Consider the following 21,689-nt stretch of genomic DNA (forward strand, 5'->3'; position numbering starts at 1 on the left):
ACCTAATATAGTTTGCTGGCCCAAACAGACCAAACCCCTCTATATCTAGCCAATACAACTCAGCTTGACCAGGTTTGGAGACCAGGAGATGATTTATTTCCAAAAGGGATTGAGTAAATGCAAGGCAGGGAGGCACTGAATCTGACTGATGGGTTCTTACCAATGTGTTCTCCACAGGAGTCACAGTATTCTGCGTACAGAGACTCAAAGCAGGTGCAACAGTATGGACGGCCCTCTTTCATGATGTAACGCTGGCCGCCCAGAACCGTTTCACACTCAAAACAGCAGAAGTGTTTCATATGCCAGTGTCTGCCCTCCGCTTCTGTGCACTCATCTGCAAAAATAATCTAAGAGACAAAAACAGAGCAACAGAAAGAGCGTGAGACAGGAGAAGTTTTTCTGCAGTGGCAGAAAACTATTGATAATAATGAAACAAATTGATCAATTAGTCATGGACAACCACCATCATTGATATCATTCTAATGTGGTGAAATGCATTTATATGGTGAAAATAAAAAAAAAAAAAACACCCAGATTTACTGATAACAACTATTTGGTAAATTTGATTATTTAAGGCAAAGCACACACTACTGGACAATCAGTGCCCAGTGACAAACAGCATTTTGTATTCTGTCGTTTTGGCATGCACACTATATGACTGATCGCAGGCTGTTAATGATCAATGCTAGGATCACAAGGCCAGTCTAATAATACTGGCTAAATCTCAGTCATTGCCCTGTTATTGGACACTTTCACTCAGGGATTCAATTAATCCTGATTTACTGTGAATAGTGAATTTCTACAATGCAATCGGTAACTAAAAACATTTGCGTCTGTAGAATGCTGCAAACATGCCCCTAGCTTTCAGTGTAAGGCCATAAGAATACTGAGTGCACCTTCAAACTGTTCGCTGATTTCAAACACAACATTTCTTTTAATCACATTATATTGCAAACTTTATAAAGTATTTTAAACCAGTTTTGCATACAATGTATAGAAAACATTATATTGACTTAATTTTGAACATTATGCAAGATGGAATATCAAATTAAAATGATTAATAGAACAGATAGCAATTTTAACGGATTAATAAAATAGTTGTTAAATGCAGCTCTAGCTGAAAGTGACGGGACAAAATCTACTGGCTCCGCTGAGGCAACAGACTCCGTAATCTGCAGCACAGCAGTAATTCAGTACAAAGATGAAGTTCTGTAACCATGGTAATTGTGCAATGTATTCAGCTGTCTTGACATGAAATGTGAACAAGAGAAACTCAAGGCTCATGTTGTGCCATCTAGAACTACACAACATGTGAGACTCCTCACAAATTATTAGCATTTTAACCATTTAAATTTTTCTTCTGTACATAAGGTGATATGATGCTTTCAATGTTTAAATACCTTTCTCTCATGTCCCAGTTTAACACACAGAGGCAATCATAAGTAAGCCAATGATAGATTGATAGCTTACCCAAAAAGTGTAAACACTGTGGCTTTTTAAATATTGCTCTGTTTGTTTTGAGCATCCCAACATAGCAACATCGGCTGAACCAATGGTATGAGTTTGGGGCGGGACAATACATTTTTTTTACAAGTCTGCCTGGTGATGCTGATGGCATAGTATTTACACACTTCACCTTAAATACATATCAGACTGTTCCTCCATTTGATATCTGCAACCTTACACCAGACAGGAACACCTAGAAGGCCTATATTACACATATGTAGAGTTTCATTGGGGGCTGATGGTTTATTGGAGCATACTAATAAGACATTTACTAATGCCAAGAGGTTTATGTCCAATAACAGCAGGGTTTTTAGAAGTCTTACCTCATCACAGGCTGAGCAACGGGGTTTGAGTCTCTCAGCATGGTGGCGGCCACAGTAGATCTTCCCATCCTGGTAGAAGTAGATAAGATCCACCAGCAGCTCGTCACACATGCTACACACAAAGCACTGTGGGTGCCAGCACACCCCATGACCCGCTCGTGATGCAAAGACAGCAATGTCACCTCCATTTATCTGTCCTCCACACTTAAAAAAAAAAAAGAAAGAAAGAGAAATGGATGGAGAATATTAATGGGTAAGAAAGAGTTAGAGAGAGCAGTATAAGCACAGAGTCTCAGTGACATACATAGGTCATTTAGCAGCAGGGTGAAAGATTAAATCAATAAGCTCTGCCCGAGATCCATTCTGAACAACCTTGAGTATGTACAGCGACAGGAAAATAGTTTTGATTCTAAATTCTGAATGACTGAGACACCTTTGAAGCCACTATAATATGACTAAACGCACTCCTCTGACAGCACATTATACACTCATCTAAAGGATTATTAGGAACACCATACTAATACTGTGTTTGACCCCCTTTCGCCTTCAGAACTGCCTTAATTCTACGTGGCATTGATTCAACAAGGTGCTGAAAGCATTCTTTAGAAATGTTGGCCCATATTGATAGGATAGCATCTTGCAGTTGATGGAGATTTGTGGGATGCACATCCAGGGCACAAAGCTCCCGTTCCACCACATCCCAAAGATGCTCTATTGGGTTGAGATCTGGTGACTGTGGGGGCCATTTTAGTACAGTGAACTCATTGTCATGTTCAAGAAACCAATTTGAAATGATTCGAGCTTTGTGACATGGTGCATTATCCTGCTGGAAGTAGCCATCAGAGGATGGGTACATGGTGGCCATAAAGGGATGGACATGGTCAGAAACAATGCTCAGGTAGGCCGTGGCATTTAAACTATGCCCAATTGGCACTAAGGGGCCTAAAGTGTGCCAAGAAAAAATCCCCCACACCATTACACCACCACCACCAGCCTGCACAGTGGTAACAAGGCATGATGGATCCATGTTCTCATTCTGTTTACACCAAATTCTGACTCTACCATCTGAATGTCTCAACAGAAATCGAGACTCATCAGACCAGGCAACATTTTTCCAGTCTTCACCAATTTTGGTGAGCTCTTGCAAATTGTAGCCTCTTTTTCCTATTTGTAGTGGAGATGAGTGGTACCCGTTGGGGTCTTCTGCTGTTGTAGCCCTTCCGCCTCAAGGTTGTGCGTGTTGTGGCTTCACAAATGCTTTGCTGCATACCTCGGTTGTAACGAGTGGTTATTTCAGGCAAAGTTGCTCTTCTATCAGCTTGAAACAGTCGGCCCATTCTCCTCTGACCTCTAGCATCAACAAGGCATTTTCGCCCACAGGACTGCCGCATACTGGATGTTTTTCCCTTTTCACACAATTCTTTGTAAACCCTAGAAATGGTTGTGCGTGAAAATCCCAGTAACTGAGCAGATTTTGAAATACTCAGACTGGCCCGTCTGGCAGCAACAAACCATGCCACGCTTAAAATTGCTTAAATCACCTTTCTTTCCCATTCTGACATTCAGTTTGGAGTTCAGGAGATTGTCTTGACCAGGACCACACCCCTAAATGCATTGAAGCAACTGCCATGTGATTGGTTGATTAGATAATTGCATTAATGAGAAATTGAACATGTGTTCCTAATAATCCTTTAGGTGAGTGTATATTTAAGCACAAGTTGCTACGTTGCTTAGGAACTCACTTTTAATGTAATGAACCATATATTATTTTTTGAAAGAGTGGTTTATTTTACAAAAGCAATAAACCGATATGTATGTTACAGTGATTATACCACAGGTATAAAAAAAAAACACATTTTGCATTGTAAAACCCCTGTAACGCATAGCCTCTCGCAGTTTATTTCTTTAACGGACAAGTCGCAACTCGATCTCTCTTTGAGAACAGAAATGCATAGCTGATATTAGCTGATCGCAGTTCTGGTTTCTTCATTAAAGATTCTGCTCAGCATTTTCCAATATCAGATGCCATGCGTAGAGTGAGCAAATGTTTAATGGGATAGACAGATGTGTGCACCTACCCACAAAAACACACTTCTGTGTCAGTTACTTTCGAGACCATTCAGTCGGTTACCATTTTATAGAAAAGACTGCATCCTTCAAGCCCAAAGCATACTTTGGTTTTGACGCAAACACTTGGCGTCTGCATACAGTTGAACACTAGCCTTTCAAAGAATACTTCATTTAACTGTGCTCGCATACACAGGCGGTTGATGCATGTGTGCTATTGCTGCTATGAGAGACTGGACTACTGATCTTCAAGAGTTTAGACCCATAGAGAGGTCTTTATATTCCTTCAGAATCAAGTTATATAGATGCAGATATCTCCTGACACACACGTTCTTGATGTGCACGTTCACGGTTTTTGTTTACACATTCCTCTTCTTTTGTTTACTGGCGATTACACGTTCTTCTTGCGCTTTTTCGTGACAGTAAGGACTCAAATGTAAGTGATGCCACCTTATGGACCCACTAATTAGTACAAATAATTCCAGGTGCATGCAGATACTGTGCGTTCGGAGTATGCGCGGTTAAGGTCACATTTGCCTGACGAAATTCCATGGGCGAAATAGTCATCTTAATAGGAATTTCCCATCGTGATTTCACATGGAGTTAAAATTTGGTGAACTTGAACCGGTGAATTTACCACATTGACAAATAGGAAGCTGCTTTTGGTTTGGCAGTGACCTCTGTGTGGGCAGTGCTTCTGAGGTTCTTTTTAATTTAACTCTCCCAGCTGCTTGGCCATTCGTTTTTTGATGGTTTCACAAGAGTTCAACGTCTACCCATGCCTTCTTTGCCTTCGGAATTTCGCCATGCAAAGTTAATTGTGACCGCGCCATTAGAAAAATCATGCCAAATGCATTGTGCTCGAGCACTCTGCTGGTGACAAAATTAACATCACGCATCCTGAACACAGACATCTAGCGTTCACATCTGACCGAAGTGTACTTTGGGTTTTAGACAGCACTAGAGACTGTGGCAAAGCTGAGGATAAATGTAAAACATGCTAAAAAAGCCAAACTATGTCATTGTGACATCTGTTCCTGAGAGCTGAGAAGGATAGAGAGAATCAAGGCAGGTGGTCACACACATGCATATCTAGCTTAGGCTCTAATTCACTTTCACGACATCCCAGGTGGGCTAACACACACACACACAACATCACAGGTGGGCTAACACACACACACACACACACACACAATGCAAAGAACATCTAAAGAGAAAGCTTTACAACCCATTAGAGGTAAATGGATTTCAAAATGTTTTAATCCTTCAAATACTTCACTGTTCTGTATCACTATTCAATATTTTTTTTATTTTCACATTCAGTCCCAGGAAAAGAAAAAGAAACTAACCACCATTCAGAGCAATTTCACTTAAGCCAATCCACACACACATATGAACAACTGCACACACACCTGTTCACAGATTGCTCCAGTCATAGTCACAGGAAAGGGCCTGACATTACCACGGCCCAGGTTTTCTCTCTTTCTTTGGTTACTGAAGAGCTTCAGCTCCCTCTTTTCCTCATCATCCAAACCGTTACAGTATCGTACCTGCACAGCAATACCTTGTGTCAATGGTGTCTCAAACATACACAATGTAAAATGATGACAAACACAAAACTATGTTGTTTTCATTCTTTGAATGGTGACCTTTTCAAGCAAGACACCATGGTGATCTTACCTCGTTGTCATGTGGGGGCAGTTGATGCAGAAGCTGTTTGATGCGACGTTTCTCCCCAGGACTGTTCACGTATGGTACCTTATCCTCTGGCAAAGAACTATAATACTGATGCACCTGAAATTACATTGGAGAACATTACATCTACGAATATACCAATATATACATATAAAGCAGTGGCGGTAAAAATAAATAAATATCTTTTATTTTGGTGCAATGATTCTCTAAAAAGCTGCTTATTTAAACTCCGACTTAAGGTGCACTCAGTATTTTTTTCCTCATTTAAAAAGTGGTACTCAAAGAAATGAATAGTAATTTTGAAACATATATATAAAATCATACCCACTAATGTGAGATGAAGAATGATCTTCACTAGAATGATTTTGGCACTTTGGTGACAATGTCACAAACACAGGGGTGGAATTTCTATAACCCTGTTGTTGTTAACCCCCTTCCCCCTATTTCCCCCAATGTCCTTGCCATTCACACATGTGCACACACACACACACACACACACACACACCCCCCATAGGTGATTTATGGATGACCAATGCAGAGTTAATGGAATACGGTGATCCTTTATCTCAAGATAATGTGATGTATGTCCAGAGCTCATCCCAACTTAATTAACAATAAAATGAGATCGTTGTCTTATCAACATTATAAAACGTAATTACAACACACCTTTCATGTCATCATTGGGGAAAAAATGAAAACCTAAGTCTAAATCCTATAATTACTGTATTTTGGCAAAATAGTGGCTTAAGTATTTAGGAAGCAAACAGGCAAGCTTAGCAAGAGTCATAATATGGTCCTGGAGCCTCCGAACACCCAGCCAAACGTATTTGATGGGCTAATGGCTTAATCTGATATAGGGCGGGGGCCCATCAGCCTCTGTCTACATACCATATAAACAGCAAGGAATAAATAGAGATCCTATAAACAATGCTGAATAGCTATTGAGACACAAATTGTTACAGCCAATGAAATAAAATCCATGCAAGCACCATTGTTCACCGTAAAGGTGTGTAATTTTGATGCAAGTTTTGGCTGATTGCATTTGCAGTTAGCCTCTGCTGGTAGATGCAACAACTACACCATTGTGTGGCCAAAACTAATCCTTCTAAATTGATAGCCATTCAAAAACAGCCAAGGAAATACTTTATTTTTCTGCAAAGAACATAAATGGCAAACATTTCATCATATTGCTGTAGATGTTTAATTATTGAACACTTTTAAGAGGGCTATTAAATGTATGAAATTAATTGATATTTTCTGTCCAAGACAGATTAATTATAAATGCTTTTCTAAGGTAACACCAATGTACACATGCATCAGACGAATGCTTATAGAGCATCTCGCTTTGGTTGTGTCATGACATAAACGGTGTTTTAGGAGTTTGAAACTTAGAAATACACATCTCGAGATCCCTGCATTCGGAATTGTGGTCAGTCCAGCTGTTTGAATGCAAGAATGAGTCCTCATCTTGTTGCTTGTGTTCAAGATAGCGCTGGAACGATTCATCGACGTCATCGATTACAGAAAAACGGCGATTTGCATAACATGCGTAGGTGCGTCGCAATGGAATAATTAAAATGCATCACCCGGTTTAAGCATGGCTTCCCTGAAGAACAAATTGCACCTAAAAAAACCAAAAAACTTTCCCATGGTGATCAAAAGCGTGGGAGTATTTTAGCCAGAGACCCAACGATGTAAGATAGGAAATAGAATTGGAAATGGCTCATCACAGCCGTACAACCGCCATGAATGAACACTTGAAGCGAAAGCATCCCGGATCGCTTGTCAAGACAGCAGCACCGTAAGTCCTGTTTACTTTTTGTCCCCATCCAAACATGATATAGTATTACAACACGTGTTTCTGTTAGTAGTATTCACTTAAAATATATTTTCTAAATGTTTCCTCATCGCCCCCATGTTAAAAGTAATTTCTGCACCGCTGCTAATGTAACTTTACACCATGTGTCATCTAATTTTGTTATTTGGCCATTTTATATTTTCTGTTTACTTTAACGGCCATGCAGCCCTCTACATTGCAAGTCAATTTAATTCACTTGAACTCCAAACATCTCAGGGAACCGCACCGCTGCCGTCACAAGAGCAGCTCTCGAGTGTGTGTAAAGATGAACCACTTCTCAAGCGCTCTGATGAGCACGCCGTCTACAGAGGTGTGCGCAAAACTCCAGCGAAAATATAAACAAGGTATAAACTGATTCGTTTTGTGAACACAAAGCGCTCCAGTTTCACTTTACGGCCATGTAATGTCAAATATCCGTGGTCATTGTGGGTTTATTCACGCAGTGTTATAACATGCAGTGAGACAGAGGAGATGGCCTGCTCTATTTCTGTGGAGATGATAAAATGCAAGAAACAGAATCTCAAACTCTTCTTTCTTGAGAAATAAGGGCTTGTGAGTTAATCAGTGAGCCTTAAAATAATGTGTGAATGTGAAGAATTTAAGGCAGAAATATTTTACTATTGCATAATATAATATAATAGCTATACAGGTTAGCTGGGTTACAAAAGAAGCAAAAAGAAAACAAAACATTGAAAGTCCAATGGATCAAAAGTAAATCGGACAAATAAGACATATATTTTAGTTATTTAGACATATTTTTACAATTAAAATATTATTTTATAATTTTCAATGTCATTCATACGTTTTTGAAGCCTGAAAAGGAAATCATATACCCTTATTTTATTATATGACCCAAGCTAAATTTTTATAAATGACTTACATGAAGCACACATAGTGAGTTTGTATGGTAAAGAATCATCATATTCATGAAACACCTAAAACAGACAATTAATCATCATAGTCCTAAAACAAAAATCATAGTCCTAATCACAATTATTTGTTTGACAATTAATTGTCAGCCAAATTTCACAATCGTGACCCCTAATTTTCATTAATAGGTTCCTACCTTGTGAATTGATTTGTTACAAATATTTCTTTTACTAAGAGTTGATTAAGAATGCACAACTTTTAGTTATTCCTGTTAGAAAAACATTGTGTTACTCAAATTGCACTAATTTTACTGTAAAATAATTTGATGTTGGACTGCTAAACTCAAGGTTGCACAATGTTTTGATATTCCCCCTGAAAGTGACTTGAATTTTACCTTTTGTTTAATTTATTTTGTTGTTGGATTGCTAAATGTAGATTGCACTTTCCTTTTACTCGAATTGAACAAGTTCTTACTTAAAATCACTCCAAAATAAAATGAAAGTAATCTACATTTAGCAATCCAACAACAAAATAAATGAAACAAATGTAAAATTCAAGTCACTTTCAGGAGGAATATCAAAACATTGTGCAACCTATTTTGGGTTAATTAATTGTTATATTAATCAAGAAATATTGATAAACAATATTTAGAAAAAAACAAATTAGTCGTTAGATTAATCGAAAAAAATAATTGTTAGGTGCAGCCCAAGTTTAAGAAAGCATGGTTTGTTGTCTGTACAGCTGCACAATGCCTTTACATCTGGAGTTTTGCTTACTGCCCCCTGCTGAAAAAGGTGGTACTTCATGCTTGAACTGCTCAGATGCTAGGAATATTCCATATTACAGACAAAGGACATAATTAAGGCATAATTTATATAATTGATCTTACTGAATTAACACATTAAAACAACAGCCCAAGTTTTAACAATGACTGGGAAATAATTGGTATGCTTCTTCAGTGAGGTATGGGAGACTTTCCAAAACCTCTATCCATGTATCCCCCTAATAAGAAGAGGTCTCTTTAAATATGAGCCGATGGCTCTTCCGTTGCTTGTGTTGGCCAGTACAGAGTCAGTAAGGGGTTTGTGAAGGACCAGCACAGAGGTTCTTGAGGGATAGCTTAAAATTTCATGAAACACCAACTGTGGTCTGGTCCTAGTTTATTACAGTGCAGACATCCAACAACAACACACTCTCCTCAATAACACAATCTCTGGGCCAGCACACAAACTGTCAAGATGCAGTGATCAGAAGGACATGGACCCAAAGCCCAAAGCACTCGCCCAGAGGAACAGCTTGTGAAAATAACTATAATCAGCAGGAAGGGATCTGGCAACCTGCCCCAGTGTCAAGGGATCTGGCAACAGCATTTGAGTCATACAGAGAGAGGGTGAGGACAACGCAAAAAGCTCTTGATTTGAGGGCAAACTATCCAGAGCCCAAACAGCTGTTTTACATTGAATAATAAAGGCAACGTCTTAGAGAAAGGAGACCTATTGGATGCTGGATGACACAGTAAATCCACATAGACCACCATAACACAAAATTAAAATAAATTGCACTTGAACAATAATCAAGTTTTAATTTAACTGAATATATAAGCACTGGCAGTACACTACATCACTCACTCATTCAAACTGTGGCTACCTGTATTTTTGCATGTGCATCCTCCTTACAAATAAAATACATGTACATTCCGATTACATTCACATATATTATTATGCTCGGAATATTATACTACCTTACTACAACTTTTTCTGCAGTGTATAGATGCAATATAAATAGTAGCCTAGCCTACTATGGTGGTACGAAATTGCAAACTCAGCCATAGTGAACTATGAATACAAACCTTATCATGGTCTCTTAATGCATCTGACTTCCCACCAATAAACAATACCAGTGCTCCTCTTTCTCAGCTGGTTTAGTATTAATATATTTATTGAAGAAAAAGATATGATATACAGTACATATACTGTGGCAAATGCAGTTACTAAGATGACACGGCATCAGACATATACTGTGGCAAATGCAGTTACTAAGATGACACGGCATCAGATTTTTAAAGCAGACTAATTGGATTACTCTGCTAATTCTACTCATGTGAGTATTTGGGAGTTTATGTGTCAGAGAAATTCTGGAGATAAACAATGTTGGTATCTTCAAGACTAGCCTTTCACATTAGTGGTCGACCAATATGGGTTTTTCAATGGCTGATACAGATATCTAACGAGCATGATGGCCAATACAAAAGTTTAAATACATTTGAACAATTCAGACACTCAATTTGAATCGAACACTTTATACATTATTTACTCAAATTCTCATAAAAACAACAACAACCTTGAAAACAAAAATTGATTAAATCCATTGACAAATCTATTGGAAGATTTTGTAACTGACATAAGGGAAAGTTAAGACTTCTGTTTATTGGCCTAGTGACAAAATGGGTAAATATCAGCAGATTAAATTAGCCTCACAATTTCACGTTTGGTAGAAGGAAGTGCAAAAGCACATATTTTCATACATGAGTCAGTGGGTTGTCTGAACGACACATACTTATCAGTCTTAACCCTTTAAGCTCTGAAGGTGTTTTAAAGATTTCCTGTTTCAGTGGCACACAAAATTAAAGGAATGATCAAAAAAAAAAAGGGTCATGTGTTTGGGATCATTGTAAAGAAAACATTTAAAATGTTTTAATGATACAGATTATGGTCAACTATGTGGCGCTTAAGAAACTGATGAAAAATAAGACATGTACTTGAGCCAACTTTTTTATTTTTCCTGATTGACATGATATACATCAGGGTGTATATAAAGTGGCTCCAAAAACTGCTTTTGTTTTGATCCCAATCATGTCAACTGTAACTGAGTAAAATGTTGCGTTTCTAATACAAAGTTATAGCATTACAAAAATAATTTATCCTAGTGTCCAAAAGCCTCTGCCAACTAGTAAATCAAAATAACTGTACATAAAAACGAATTACACATGCAAACACAACAATGACTAGAGGTTTGCATAGAATGTATAGAGAATGAGTTTCATTCTGTGCCATTTGAGTCTTCATTGCATCTGTGTGATGTACTTGGAGCCATTTCCTGGTGGCCATATGTACTACTCACCAATCATGTATCTCTTGCCCAAAAATGGATTACTTTTTTACACCGATGTGATCCCAATCCGATTGGTTTAGCATTCCATGATTCTACATAATTTCCAATAATGTCATCTGATCCAGGAAAGCTAACATGTTTTCAGCTAGATTGCAAGATGCCAGACAAGCTAGATGCTGTGTGTGTGTGTGCACTATGCACATTGTCCTTGATGTTAATTATCTAATGATCTATGCAGTCGGTTACCTTGCGTGTTGGCTCGTTTGAAAGATAAAATCACCTAAGTAATGTTATGTTATATTTTATGTTCGGTTTAATTTTCTTTAAGTTATAAATGAAAACACGGCATACAAGCAACATCTTTTCACATGAAACATAAAAGTCAAAGACATATACTTGGCTATTTCTCATTTTTTATTTTTGTCTGCGAGTACAATAAAAAGGCTGGTTGCATTCTACTCTTTGATAGCTTTCCAATAACATATGACACATGGCTATTTGATGAGTTTGATGCTTTACTGATTGCACATTTTTTTTCATAAATTATCATCAAAACAGAACACCTCTGGTTTGTCTGCAAATTTTGAAGCACTTGTTAAGTTTTGGTCACAATGCATGCAATCATTAGAGCTTCTAAGCTTTCAAATGATACCTATTTTGAGTTGGTCAAGACTGTGGTTGTTAATATTTTGACAAATATTTTCCTTTTTCCTTGCTGGCCCATCCATAAAGGGTTATGAATTTAAAGTTGCCACTTTTCCCAAATGGAAAATTATAATTCAAACACAGCAAGCTAATTAAAGCACCACTATTAAATTAAGATAAAAAAAATCGTATACCGTAATTTCCGGACTATTGAGCGCACCTGAATATAAGCCGCACCCACTGATTTTTAAATGAAATATTATTTTGAACATAAATAAGCCGCACCTGTCTATAAGCCGAAGGTGCCTACTGGTACATTGAAACAAATGAACTTTACTCAGGCTTGTAACAAAAATAAATAGGCTTTAACGAAACACGGTGTGGCAGCGGGGGCGTGGTCAAGCGCCCGTCCGGGAGAGAAAAGCGGTAAGGGCGCTTACACCTGAGCTAAATTATGTCTAACACCGGTGTCTAATTTCAGTAAGCATGGGGAGAGCGGTATAAAAAGGCAGCAGCCACAGAGCTGAGAGAGTGACACACGTCAGTCTAGTGTTGGCGCATAGAAGAATTGAGAAACTTTATAAAATTGATTGTAAACATTGCTGTGGCCATTAAAAGCCTTACCTGGAACGTCAAGTGCCCTGCTGAAAACTGTCACACTGGTGCCCGTGTGACAGTTTTCCCAAGAAGGACACGTGAAGCAGGGCACTTGAAATTAGACACCGGTGTTAGACATAATTTAGCGCAGGTGTAAGCGCCCTTACAGCTTTTCTCTCCCGGATGGGCGCTTGACCACGCCCCCGCTGCCACACACGGCTTGTAATAAAACATTTGCAGTAAACAGTAGCCTACCAAGAAAGTCATTGGTCACTATCTTCCTCGTCCTGTGCACTGAAACCACTGAAGTCATCTCCTTCGGTGTCAAAGTTGAATAACCTCAGATTTAGTTGTCTTTTTGCACTGAGTCAATTCCTCACGCTGCTGTTTCCAGCGTCTTATCATCGACTCATTAAGACCAAGCTCCCGTTCAGCAGCTCTATTTACTTTTCCAACAGCCAGATCACTCGCGTTCAACTTGAAAGCAGCATCATATGCGTTTCTCCATGTCTTTGCCATGGTGAGGGTGACAAAATTACTACCGTAATCAGAATGATGGGAAGTTTGAGCGCGCTCGATTTAATCTAAACAGTAAACAAAAAAGTTGTTTTGACCTTAACCCGTTCGGCAATTTCATTGGTCTAATGAAAGCTTCACGCCGCCAAAAAACTGAGCACGTCACAGAATGTTTTTTTTTTTTTTTTTTTTATAAAATTTGAAAGCGGGAAAAATCCATATATTAGCCGCGTCATTGTATAAGCCGCGAGGTTCAAAGCGTGGGAAAAAAGTTGTGGCTTATAGTCCGGAAATTACGGTAGTTTATTCAACCTCATTAAACAAATAGTGTGTTGAACAAACAGTAGACCGTCATGACCCATCTCTAACTAAAACAGATTTACCAAATCAGATCTCAAATCTACTAAAATGCAGAACAGAAAAGATATAGTTTTTCATTATAAATGTGAATGGCCTAATTTCCACTATGTATAAGCAAAGCTAATTTGTCATGGCTTGAGGTAATCACTGACTCTGGATGAAACTGCAGACACCAGCTTTCAAAACATAGAGTGAGGCATAATTAATGGCTTGCTAATAACATGCATGGACACAGAGTTCTTGTATCCCAGCAACTTCCTCCCATCCATCTGCCTGAACACTGAAAAACTGTTCATATTGACTTGAACCAGAGCATCTACAAACTGAGGACTCAGTATGGACCCTGGAGAATCATTTATCAGTATAATATCTGAGATATAATTCTACAATTTACTGGCTACCATCATTTATATTATAGCAAGGTCTATACTGTCTGTATAGTAACAAGTGATGATAAATAGGCTCAGACCAGAGTAATAAATTCTATCATCTTTCCTAGATAACTTTTAGGCTAATTTATACAGTTAAATGTGAATTAATAAATGGTAAATGATCAAACACAATGTATGACCTCCAGAGACCTGAGCTGGCCAACACCTATTGCAAATGGTGTAGTAGGTTTATTGCTTATTGACCCGCTTTGCAATGGTGAATTCAGGTCAGAGAAAATTAAACTCACATCTATAAATTATTTTACTGGCCCATAAAGAGCTCTATATACACCGGTGCCTTATAAACAAGATACACAAACACTCTAAAGCCTGTTTAAATTTCATGCAGCAAGAATCAATTATTATTTAAACATGACAATAAAAGTAACAACTTTGAAATCCTTCTTTAGAACTGCTGCTGAAGAAGTAAAAAAATAAACACCTAGAACCAGCCTTAGCCCATTTACTGGTCTTCCAGACTAGTTTTAGGCATTTTTCATCCATCCATCCATTGAAACATGGGTCTGCTTTGAATACATAGCAGTGAATAGCCTATGTGTTACCTGTTCAGGTTTGAGTCCGGGTGGCACCCAGGCATACTCCTCTAGAGCGCAGCCAGAGTCATCGTCAGATGTCGAGTTCCTCTGGAAGTCATACATCAGCTTGGTCACAGTCTTCTCCATCTCCAGTGGCATGACTGTCACAACATGATCCTCACGAGGGCACTTACAGTGAAGACAGATCTTCCTAAATGGGGGTGTCAGAAGAAAAAAATAAAAAAAAGTCAAAACAGTCCGTTGAAATAAAACTGCTCTTTTTAAAAGGTGAAGTGTGTAATTTCTACACTATTAGTGACATCAAAAATAACTGCAAAAAGAATAAAGGTTATACATATTTTAATGACATTACCATATTAACAGACATTTCCACCCCGAACTCGCATCATTGTAGTCAGCGTTGCTACGTTCAGCCAGTTGAGATGCTCAAACAAACAGAACTATGTTTTAATAGTGCAATAGAGCCACAGCATACACACTCTTTATTACTATGTGTTTTCAATAAATGTTTACTGTTAACAGTAGTGTTTCGTTTGGCTTGATTCGCTTAACTATTTGACCCTTGAATAGAGCCCCATCTATCTTCCATTATAATGTTTTTTTTTTTAAGTATATTAAAATGAATAAACTTTTAATAAAAAAAAAAAATTGTTACAAAAAGATCCCCAAACATCCCCTTCGTCCAGATTAATCCAAGGCTACATTCACACTGCAGCTGAAAGTGGCTGAATGTTAATCTGATTTTCTGATCAAATCGGTTTTGATTTTTAGAAGGTTGTTCACATGAAACTTTAAATGTAGTCCATATCAGATACTAGTCTGAACAGCCGATGCTCCTAAACTGACCAACATGTGCATAACACTACCGGAGCATGCGTAAAAGAAATCTAGTCATGTTCATCATTATAATATGAATAATGTATTATATTTTTAACAAACATAGTTATAATTGTATATACACATTATAATGTATATAGCTAATTATTGTATGAGCTGTTTTTTAAGGAGATAGGACACTTAATGACAATATCTCTAATATGTCAGTTAGTGAAGGAGAAAGACCGTCTTGATGGATGAAGTATTTTTACATTTGCCTTTTATGGTGTTGTAGTATTATCATTGAAGCTCAAGTGTAATATTACTTAAGCGTGAAAAACACCATAAAATCGAAGGACAGCAGGAAAAACAGCATTTCATATGTTTACCAGTGAAGTCAGTAACATCTGCGCTACTAGTGGCACCAAACGGAATTGCAAAAGTAAAGTATGTTTTCAAACAACCTTTGGGAACACCTTAGATTCATGATGCCCTTTCCCACTCTCAGCTTCCCCATGAACAAATATGCCATACTAAATAAAAGTTGATAAAGTTTAATATCATCTTGAACAAGACCTCTATATTGGCGGGAGGCGGCAGTGTATTAGCAACTTGTGCGGCAACTTTGTAATTGGCGCTCTCGTTTGCAAGGGTGATCTCATCATTGATGGTGGTGTGTGTGTCCCCTCCACCTTGTAAATGCAACGCCAATGTTCACTCTGGTTTTATTCCGTTCTCTGTCTCTTAGCAAGTCTTCAAATTTTGGCTTTAACATCTGTAGATGATGCTAATATATATATATATATATATATATATATATATATATATATATATATATATATATATATATATATATATATATATAGGTTTTTTTTTTTTTTTGCCCTCCCTGGACTTCCTAGGTTGCCTATTAAAGCCTGTAGACAGATTTTCATGCAAAGGGAGTGGTTCAGCCTCTTTGTACGTTACATCATTGTCTTGGTCGATGCCTGCTAGCTCGCATCCCTATGCAGTGTGTGCACGAGCACAAGCAAAAGGTAGCTGGCTGCAGTTCCCTTAATGCCCACAGGTGTCATTAATAACAAGGGTTTCTGAATCTTACATACTGCACCTTTAAAAAAGCGGTTTAATTTTAAATATGCTTACAGTATCGTTTATTTGTCCCTCATGTCTGTGAAATCCAATTGTAAAAAATAATTTAAAAAAATATAGCTGCAAGCAGCAATTATAGGGATTCAAGCCACTTACAATCAGCCACAACATTAAAACAACCTGCCTAATATTGTGAAGGTTCCTCTCGAGCCGCATCTCTGAATAGCATTCTGAAATTCTAGTCTTTTCACCAGAGTTGCACAGAGTTATCATAGACTTTGTCAGTTCGAACCAGTGCAATAAATCTAGACAAAATTAGTAACGTTATCTTCTTTTGGCTACATAAAAGTATTTGTGCACTCAAAAATGAAAATTCCGTCATAGTTTATTCACCCTCATCATGTGCAACTTTCTTCCGTGGAATATGAAAATTTGTGAATATAGGTGCTGCATTTTTTTTATACAATGGTGACCGAGGCTGCCAGTCCCTAATATTCTGCCTAACATCCTTTGAGTTCCACGGAAGAGTGACATATGAGTTTGAAACTTGAGGGCAAGGAAATGACAGAATTTAATTTTTTAACTAATCACTTTAAAATCGATAAATCTCTTATTCTGTTACCAAGCATTTGAGGTTAGTTAGTTTTTAAAAAATTACTCAAAAGAAAGTCTGTTTGCTAAAGTATTTATAAATTATTAAAAAGATGTGAAACTCAGTACCTTGTCAAATATAAATTGGTGTGCATTTTACTACAAATGACAACAAATTTGGGTACATTTTACACACACAGGTATAGAACATCACAGCTGGAGCTCTGGCATTTTGGTTGAGTTTGTTGTGTGTTGTTGTCATGTCAATTTTCTGGGACTGATGCCTCTAGTTAGTTGACAGGTGAGCCTGTACACCTCAAGTTACTATTCAACCTCTTATTAAACTCTCTTGCCTCTTTTAGCTTTTCAATCTTTATTCTTCCACTTTCTGTCTTAATTCTTCCACTTTGTCAGTCAACATACCCACATTTGGTTACAGCCCAGAGCACCCTTAGATTCCAACCAAAACGCTCAACACATCCAATGATTCATGATACGATGAAACACAAAGATGCTGTGTCTGGTTAAGCAAGCAGACACAGGCCTCAAGATCTGCCAAAACCCACACTTTGAGCACGCCAGCCAGTTGGTCAGATTAACTAACCTCTTAGACCAGAGGAAGAGAAAACAAGCCGCCCACTTAGGGCCAATCCCATTAGCACCTCAGAGGCATGACAGGCTGCAAGGTGTCAAAGACACAAACTGGTCACTAACACACTGATTGACGGACTTTACACTTTGGAATGTGATGGCTAGCTTCTGGATATGTTTAATCTATAAAATCATTTACATCAGTGTTTTTTTCTTCGGGACCCGTATAATACATTGGATATCAAGTGCAAAACAACAAAGAACCAAAATGATATGCCCCACAAATATTAAAATCATCTATTGAAATGTATTTAATTATTGATTTATTAATATTAGCATGAAAAACATTTGACTCAACAAGCACATGATTCTCTTGGTTCAGTTTGTCATCAGCAATACCGTGTCAAGGCTCTTTTAGCTTTTGAATATGAAGAATGATTCATGTTATTTCTTCTGCAAGCTGTGATTGTCTTGCAAAGAACACAATAGTTCACTTATAAATATTTAAGAGGCAGGCAACAAAAACAACCTATAAATGGATTAAGTGTTTTAAAACCTGCATGAGGTCGACCCCAAGTAGTTTAAAAAGCAGCACTTCATCAAAACTAAAGGCTTGAAGCCCAAGTCGAAGGCTCTTTAAGGTTTATGTGGGAGGTAACGGTCTAGCAGACTAAGGCCTATATATAGGCTATGCAGCTGGCCTCTGCAGTTCCAACACCCTTAAGCAAGGGAAATTCACCTGTTTTACTTGAGGGTGGCAACTTGACAACACACAGGAAAAAGTTATCTGTTCTCTCTGCAGAGCAAATCAGCCAGAAAATAAAAGTGTGTGGGTGGAAAAGAATCAGTACTACAATCTTATACAACTTTGGGAACTGTAGTCTTTTATCAGTGCACTGGAACTTGTCAAAATGACTAATGCATGCATGAGTATCTGGAAAAGATGGACCTATTTAGTTGCATACGGGTCTTAAGATGACTTTGCAAAGGAATCCACGAGTCTGATCCTGATAAGTGAACTGGACAAAAATTAGGTCACAGGAACTCTGGCCTATATCTCTCTTAACCAAAGAGGACAGATTATTGAATGCATTTCTAAATGCTTCCTTCCATGTTCCACTGCGCTCTGCACATGACTGAAATTTCCAGGTTCAACACCACTCTACGGTCCGTCGATAATGTTCTTTCCCAACCATCTTAATGTGATTTGAATTAAAAGGGATGCCGGGTCACCGCTATGAGTATTGATTTCATTACAAATGTCATGCTAAAACCCTGTCAATGTGATCTACGTGACTCCAGCACTGAAAGCCTTTAGAAAGGATTTGTCCAACACAGCAAATATGGAAGACTGGGAATGTAATCTAGGGATGACACAGAAGGATGTTATGCCCCTGAGGCATCCAAGCGGAACGTGGTCCATGTGATTTATGATCTGATCGGACAATTGCTCATTGTGGGTTAATCATTGGATTTTTAAATTGTTCAGACAACAACAGATGTGGACTTATTGTTAGCTTGAGGGAAACTTATGCCCTTAAAAACCAGGCCTGTGCTACCACAAGACAATCTCATCTAATTCTCTTTAACAATTGCCTACGGCCTAGACATAGGGGCATTGTCATCTGGAATACAATTTCCATATTTACCAAAAGTGAGGAACCAGGTCTAATATGGCTTTTCCAAAAAACTTGTCTCTCCAATGAAGTTCCCAGACTTTTCTATGGCATCACTTCAGACAAATTATGCTAAACCCCTTTAAAAAAAGGCAACACACAGTCGAGTGCTAGTGAGAGCCAATTCTCCATTTACTCTCGCTAATCTTGTGTACATGAAATGAGTGTTCCCCATATTAAAAAACAGAAACTTAAATTATAAAGCAAACATGCAAATAGTGTTTGTGTGTAAGAGATAGAGAGCTAACTGAATCTGTCAATGTATATATATTTCACAAGAAAATCTACTTTCTAGCTTGAATGCTCTTAAATCAAATACATTGGCATCTGTACTTCTGCTTATTGGGGTATTGACTGCATTTGAGCTTAAAGGAATAGAAAGATTATCCATATGACTACAGTGCAGGGGCAGTCCTAGGGTCAGTTGGTGTTCAGGGTTTAGCCTAGATATCGATGGATACATAGGGGCCAACCTTTGATTAAATATTGGAATATAATGCACTACAATTAAAGTTTCAATTTTACATCTGTGAAATGTCAGTTGTATAGTAAACATTTAAATGTTACAGAAACTAAAACGTCCCACATTGGCGACAGTCAGGAGGACAGTTGTGAGTCATTGAATACATCTTTAGAGTGCCAGTGTGTCTTGCACCGTTTTTCACCCTTTCTGTTGATGATAGGAGTGCACTGGCTGCACGCAACAACAAACACAGCACGAGCCATGATGCCCGAATCGTGAACAAATTATTTTTTTTTTTACTGGACCTTTATAATGAATCACCCGACAAGAGCTTGTTTGAACTCAGGTTAGCCCTTTGAATTTGAGTCATTTCTCAGCAAATCAGCCATCAGTGAGTTTACAACTGGGAGCGCAGAGATTTCAAAATAGTATGTACCTGTGTTATGTACCAATTAATTTTTTTTTCCTGGTTATTATTTGGGATTGGAGTAGCTAAATAAACTGCATCTGGGATTTCGTTCAATATGCACTCTTGCACATGATGGATGGGAGTGTGTGTGATGCATGATCCAGCTTTTGATACTTAGGACCATTGAGGGACACATACACGACTATTACACAAGGTGCAAACATTCACTGATGCGCACAAACACACTACTATATGCATATTACCTATTAAAAAAAAAGAATCTCTTATATTTGTATAAATTCTGAAAGGGGTGTGAAAACTTATGAGACAAAAGGGGAATGCAAATTTGTGCACTCAACTATACAGTATATATATAATAAACACCCAATTAATGAGTTATCAGCTGTCTTTTCTTTGGCTTTCTATCTTGCTTTTGAACAACAATCTAAACCGAGCAATTCTGTGATGTGGCAACTAAAACAGCCATATGGCTCCTAAATGTTTTAGTTTAGGAGCCAATGGCTCCTTAGTCTGGAGCCACTAACTTCTGTCTCAGCTTAAAATACGCTCAAAGATCAGAAACTGCATGCTTTCGTCACTATATAGTGTATACATGATTTAAAAAAAACTAGAGAAAAACTATATCGTCTCTTTCGGCTTTCCATAGTTCGATGCACATGGTGTCCAATTTATAGTTTTGAAGCCTATTTTTGATTTGCCAGGTGTTTTAAGTTCATGTCTTAATAAATAAAAGATTTTAGCAAAAAAAGCAAATGTCCTAGCTTGTGACTTAAAGTTTATAAATTCTTTGAGCACATCTGTATAGACAAGCTGGGTATCCCCTGGCACCTCGCGATACAATACATATTGTAATACACTTCACGAATCGATATAGTGCAAACCATCATGTTATCATAATTTGATTAAATTACAAATAAATTCCAATTAATTTGGGTATATTTTCAAAGGCCTGATCACCATTCACCATATATCGAGCAACAGAGCAGAGATACGTACTCCTCTAAAAAAATCTTTGTGTTCTGCAAAAGAAAAAGTCATGCATATCTGAGATGACACGAGGGTGTTTAAACGATAAGAGATTAACTATCCTTTTAAAGAATACCGAAAGAAAGACACGAGTAATTGAAACAAGAAAACCCTCTGTAGCCTACTCATGATCTAGAACTGTATGAACTTTGACAGATGAATAAGGTTGACTTTCAAATCGGCTTTTGTGGCTGTTTTTAACTATTATTCTGTGTAAACATGCACTAGACGGAAGCCTTTAACTTTTACGGACGCGTTCGGAATGAACGGCCCCTCGATCAATTTTCAAAAGAAAAAGAAATCAGTTTAATGGAGGTCGCTTCAAATGGACGGGGGTACAGGAGGAAATTATATTGATTTAATCCAAATAGTGCTGTAAAATAAAGATGGATACAACCCAGGGTGACACCTCATATACTGCAAACAAGCGCGCGAGGCGCCCGACAGGTAAAAACTAGAACGTTCCCG

The 21,689-nt window shown here is 37.9% G+C and overlaps 1 protein-coding gene across 3 annotated transcripts in view; it reads right to left on the reverse strand.

Annotated features, from left to right (window-relative positions):
- The window catches only part of LOC127625622 (prickle-like protein 2), a 118,259-nt gene that overhangs the window by 3,803 nt on the left and 92,767 nt on the right, over positions 1-21,689 (reverse strand). For all 3 annotated transcript variants that reach the window (XM_052100908.1, XM_052100910.1, XM_052100909.1), the window contains 5 exons: positions 14,543-14,726; positions 5,577-5,690; positions 5,309-5,446; positions 1,830-2,033; positions 161-347 (listed from right to left, as the gene is read on the reverse strand). In XM_052100908.1, the coding sequence (XP_051956868.1) occupies positions 161-347; positions 1,830-2,033; positions 5,309-5,446; positions 5,577-5,690; positions 14,543-14,726 (827 nt within the window). The remainder of the gene's footprint in view (positions 1-160; positions 348-1,829; positions 2,034-5,308; positions 5,447-5,576; positions 5,691-14,542; positions 14,727-21,689) is intronic.

The sequence above is a fragment of the Xyrauchen texanus genome, chromosome 32 (genome assembly GCF_025860055.1).
Source record: "Xyrauchen texanus isolate HMW12.3.18 chromosome 32, RBS_HiC_50CHRs, whole genome shotgun sequence".
NCBI classification, from domain to species: Eukaryota; Metazoa; Chordata; class Actinopteri; order Cypriniformes; family Catostomidae; genus Xyrauchen; species Xyrauchen texanus.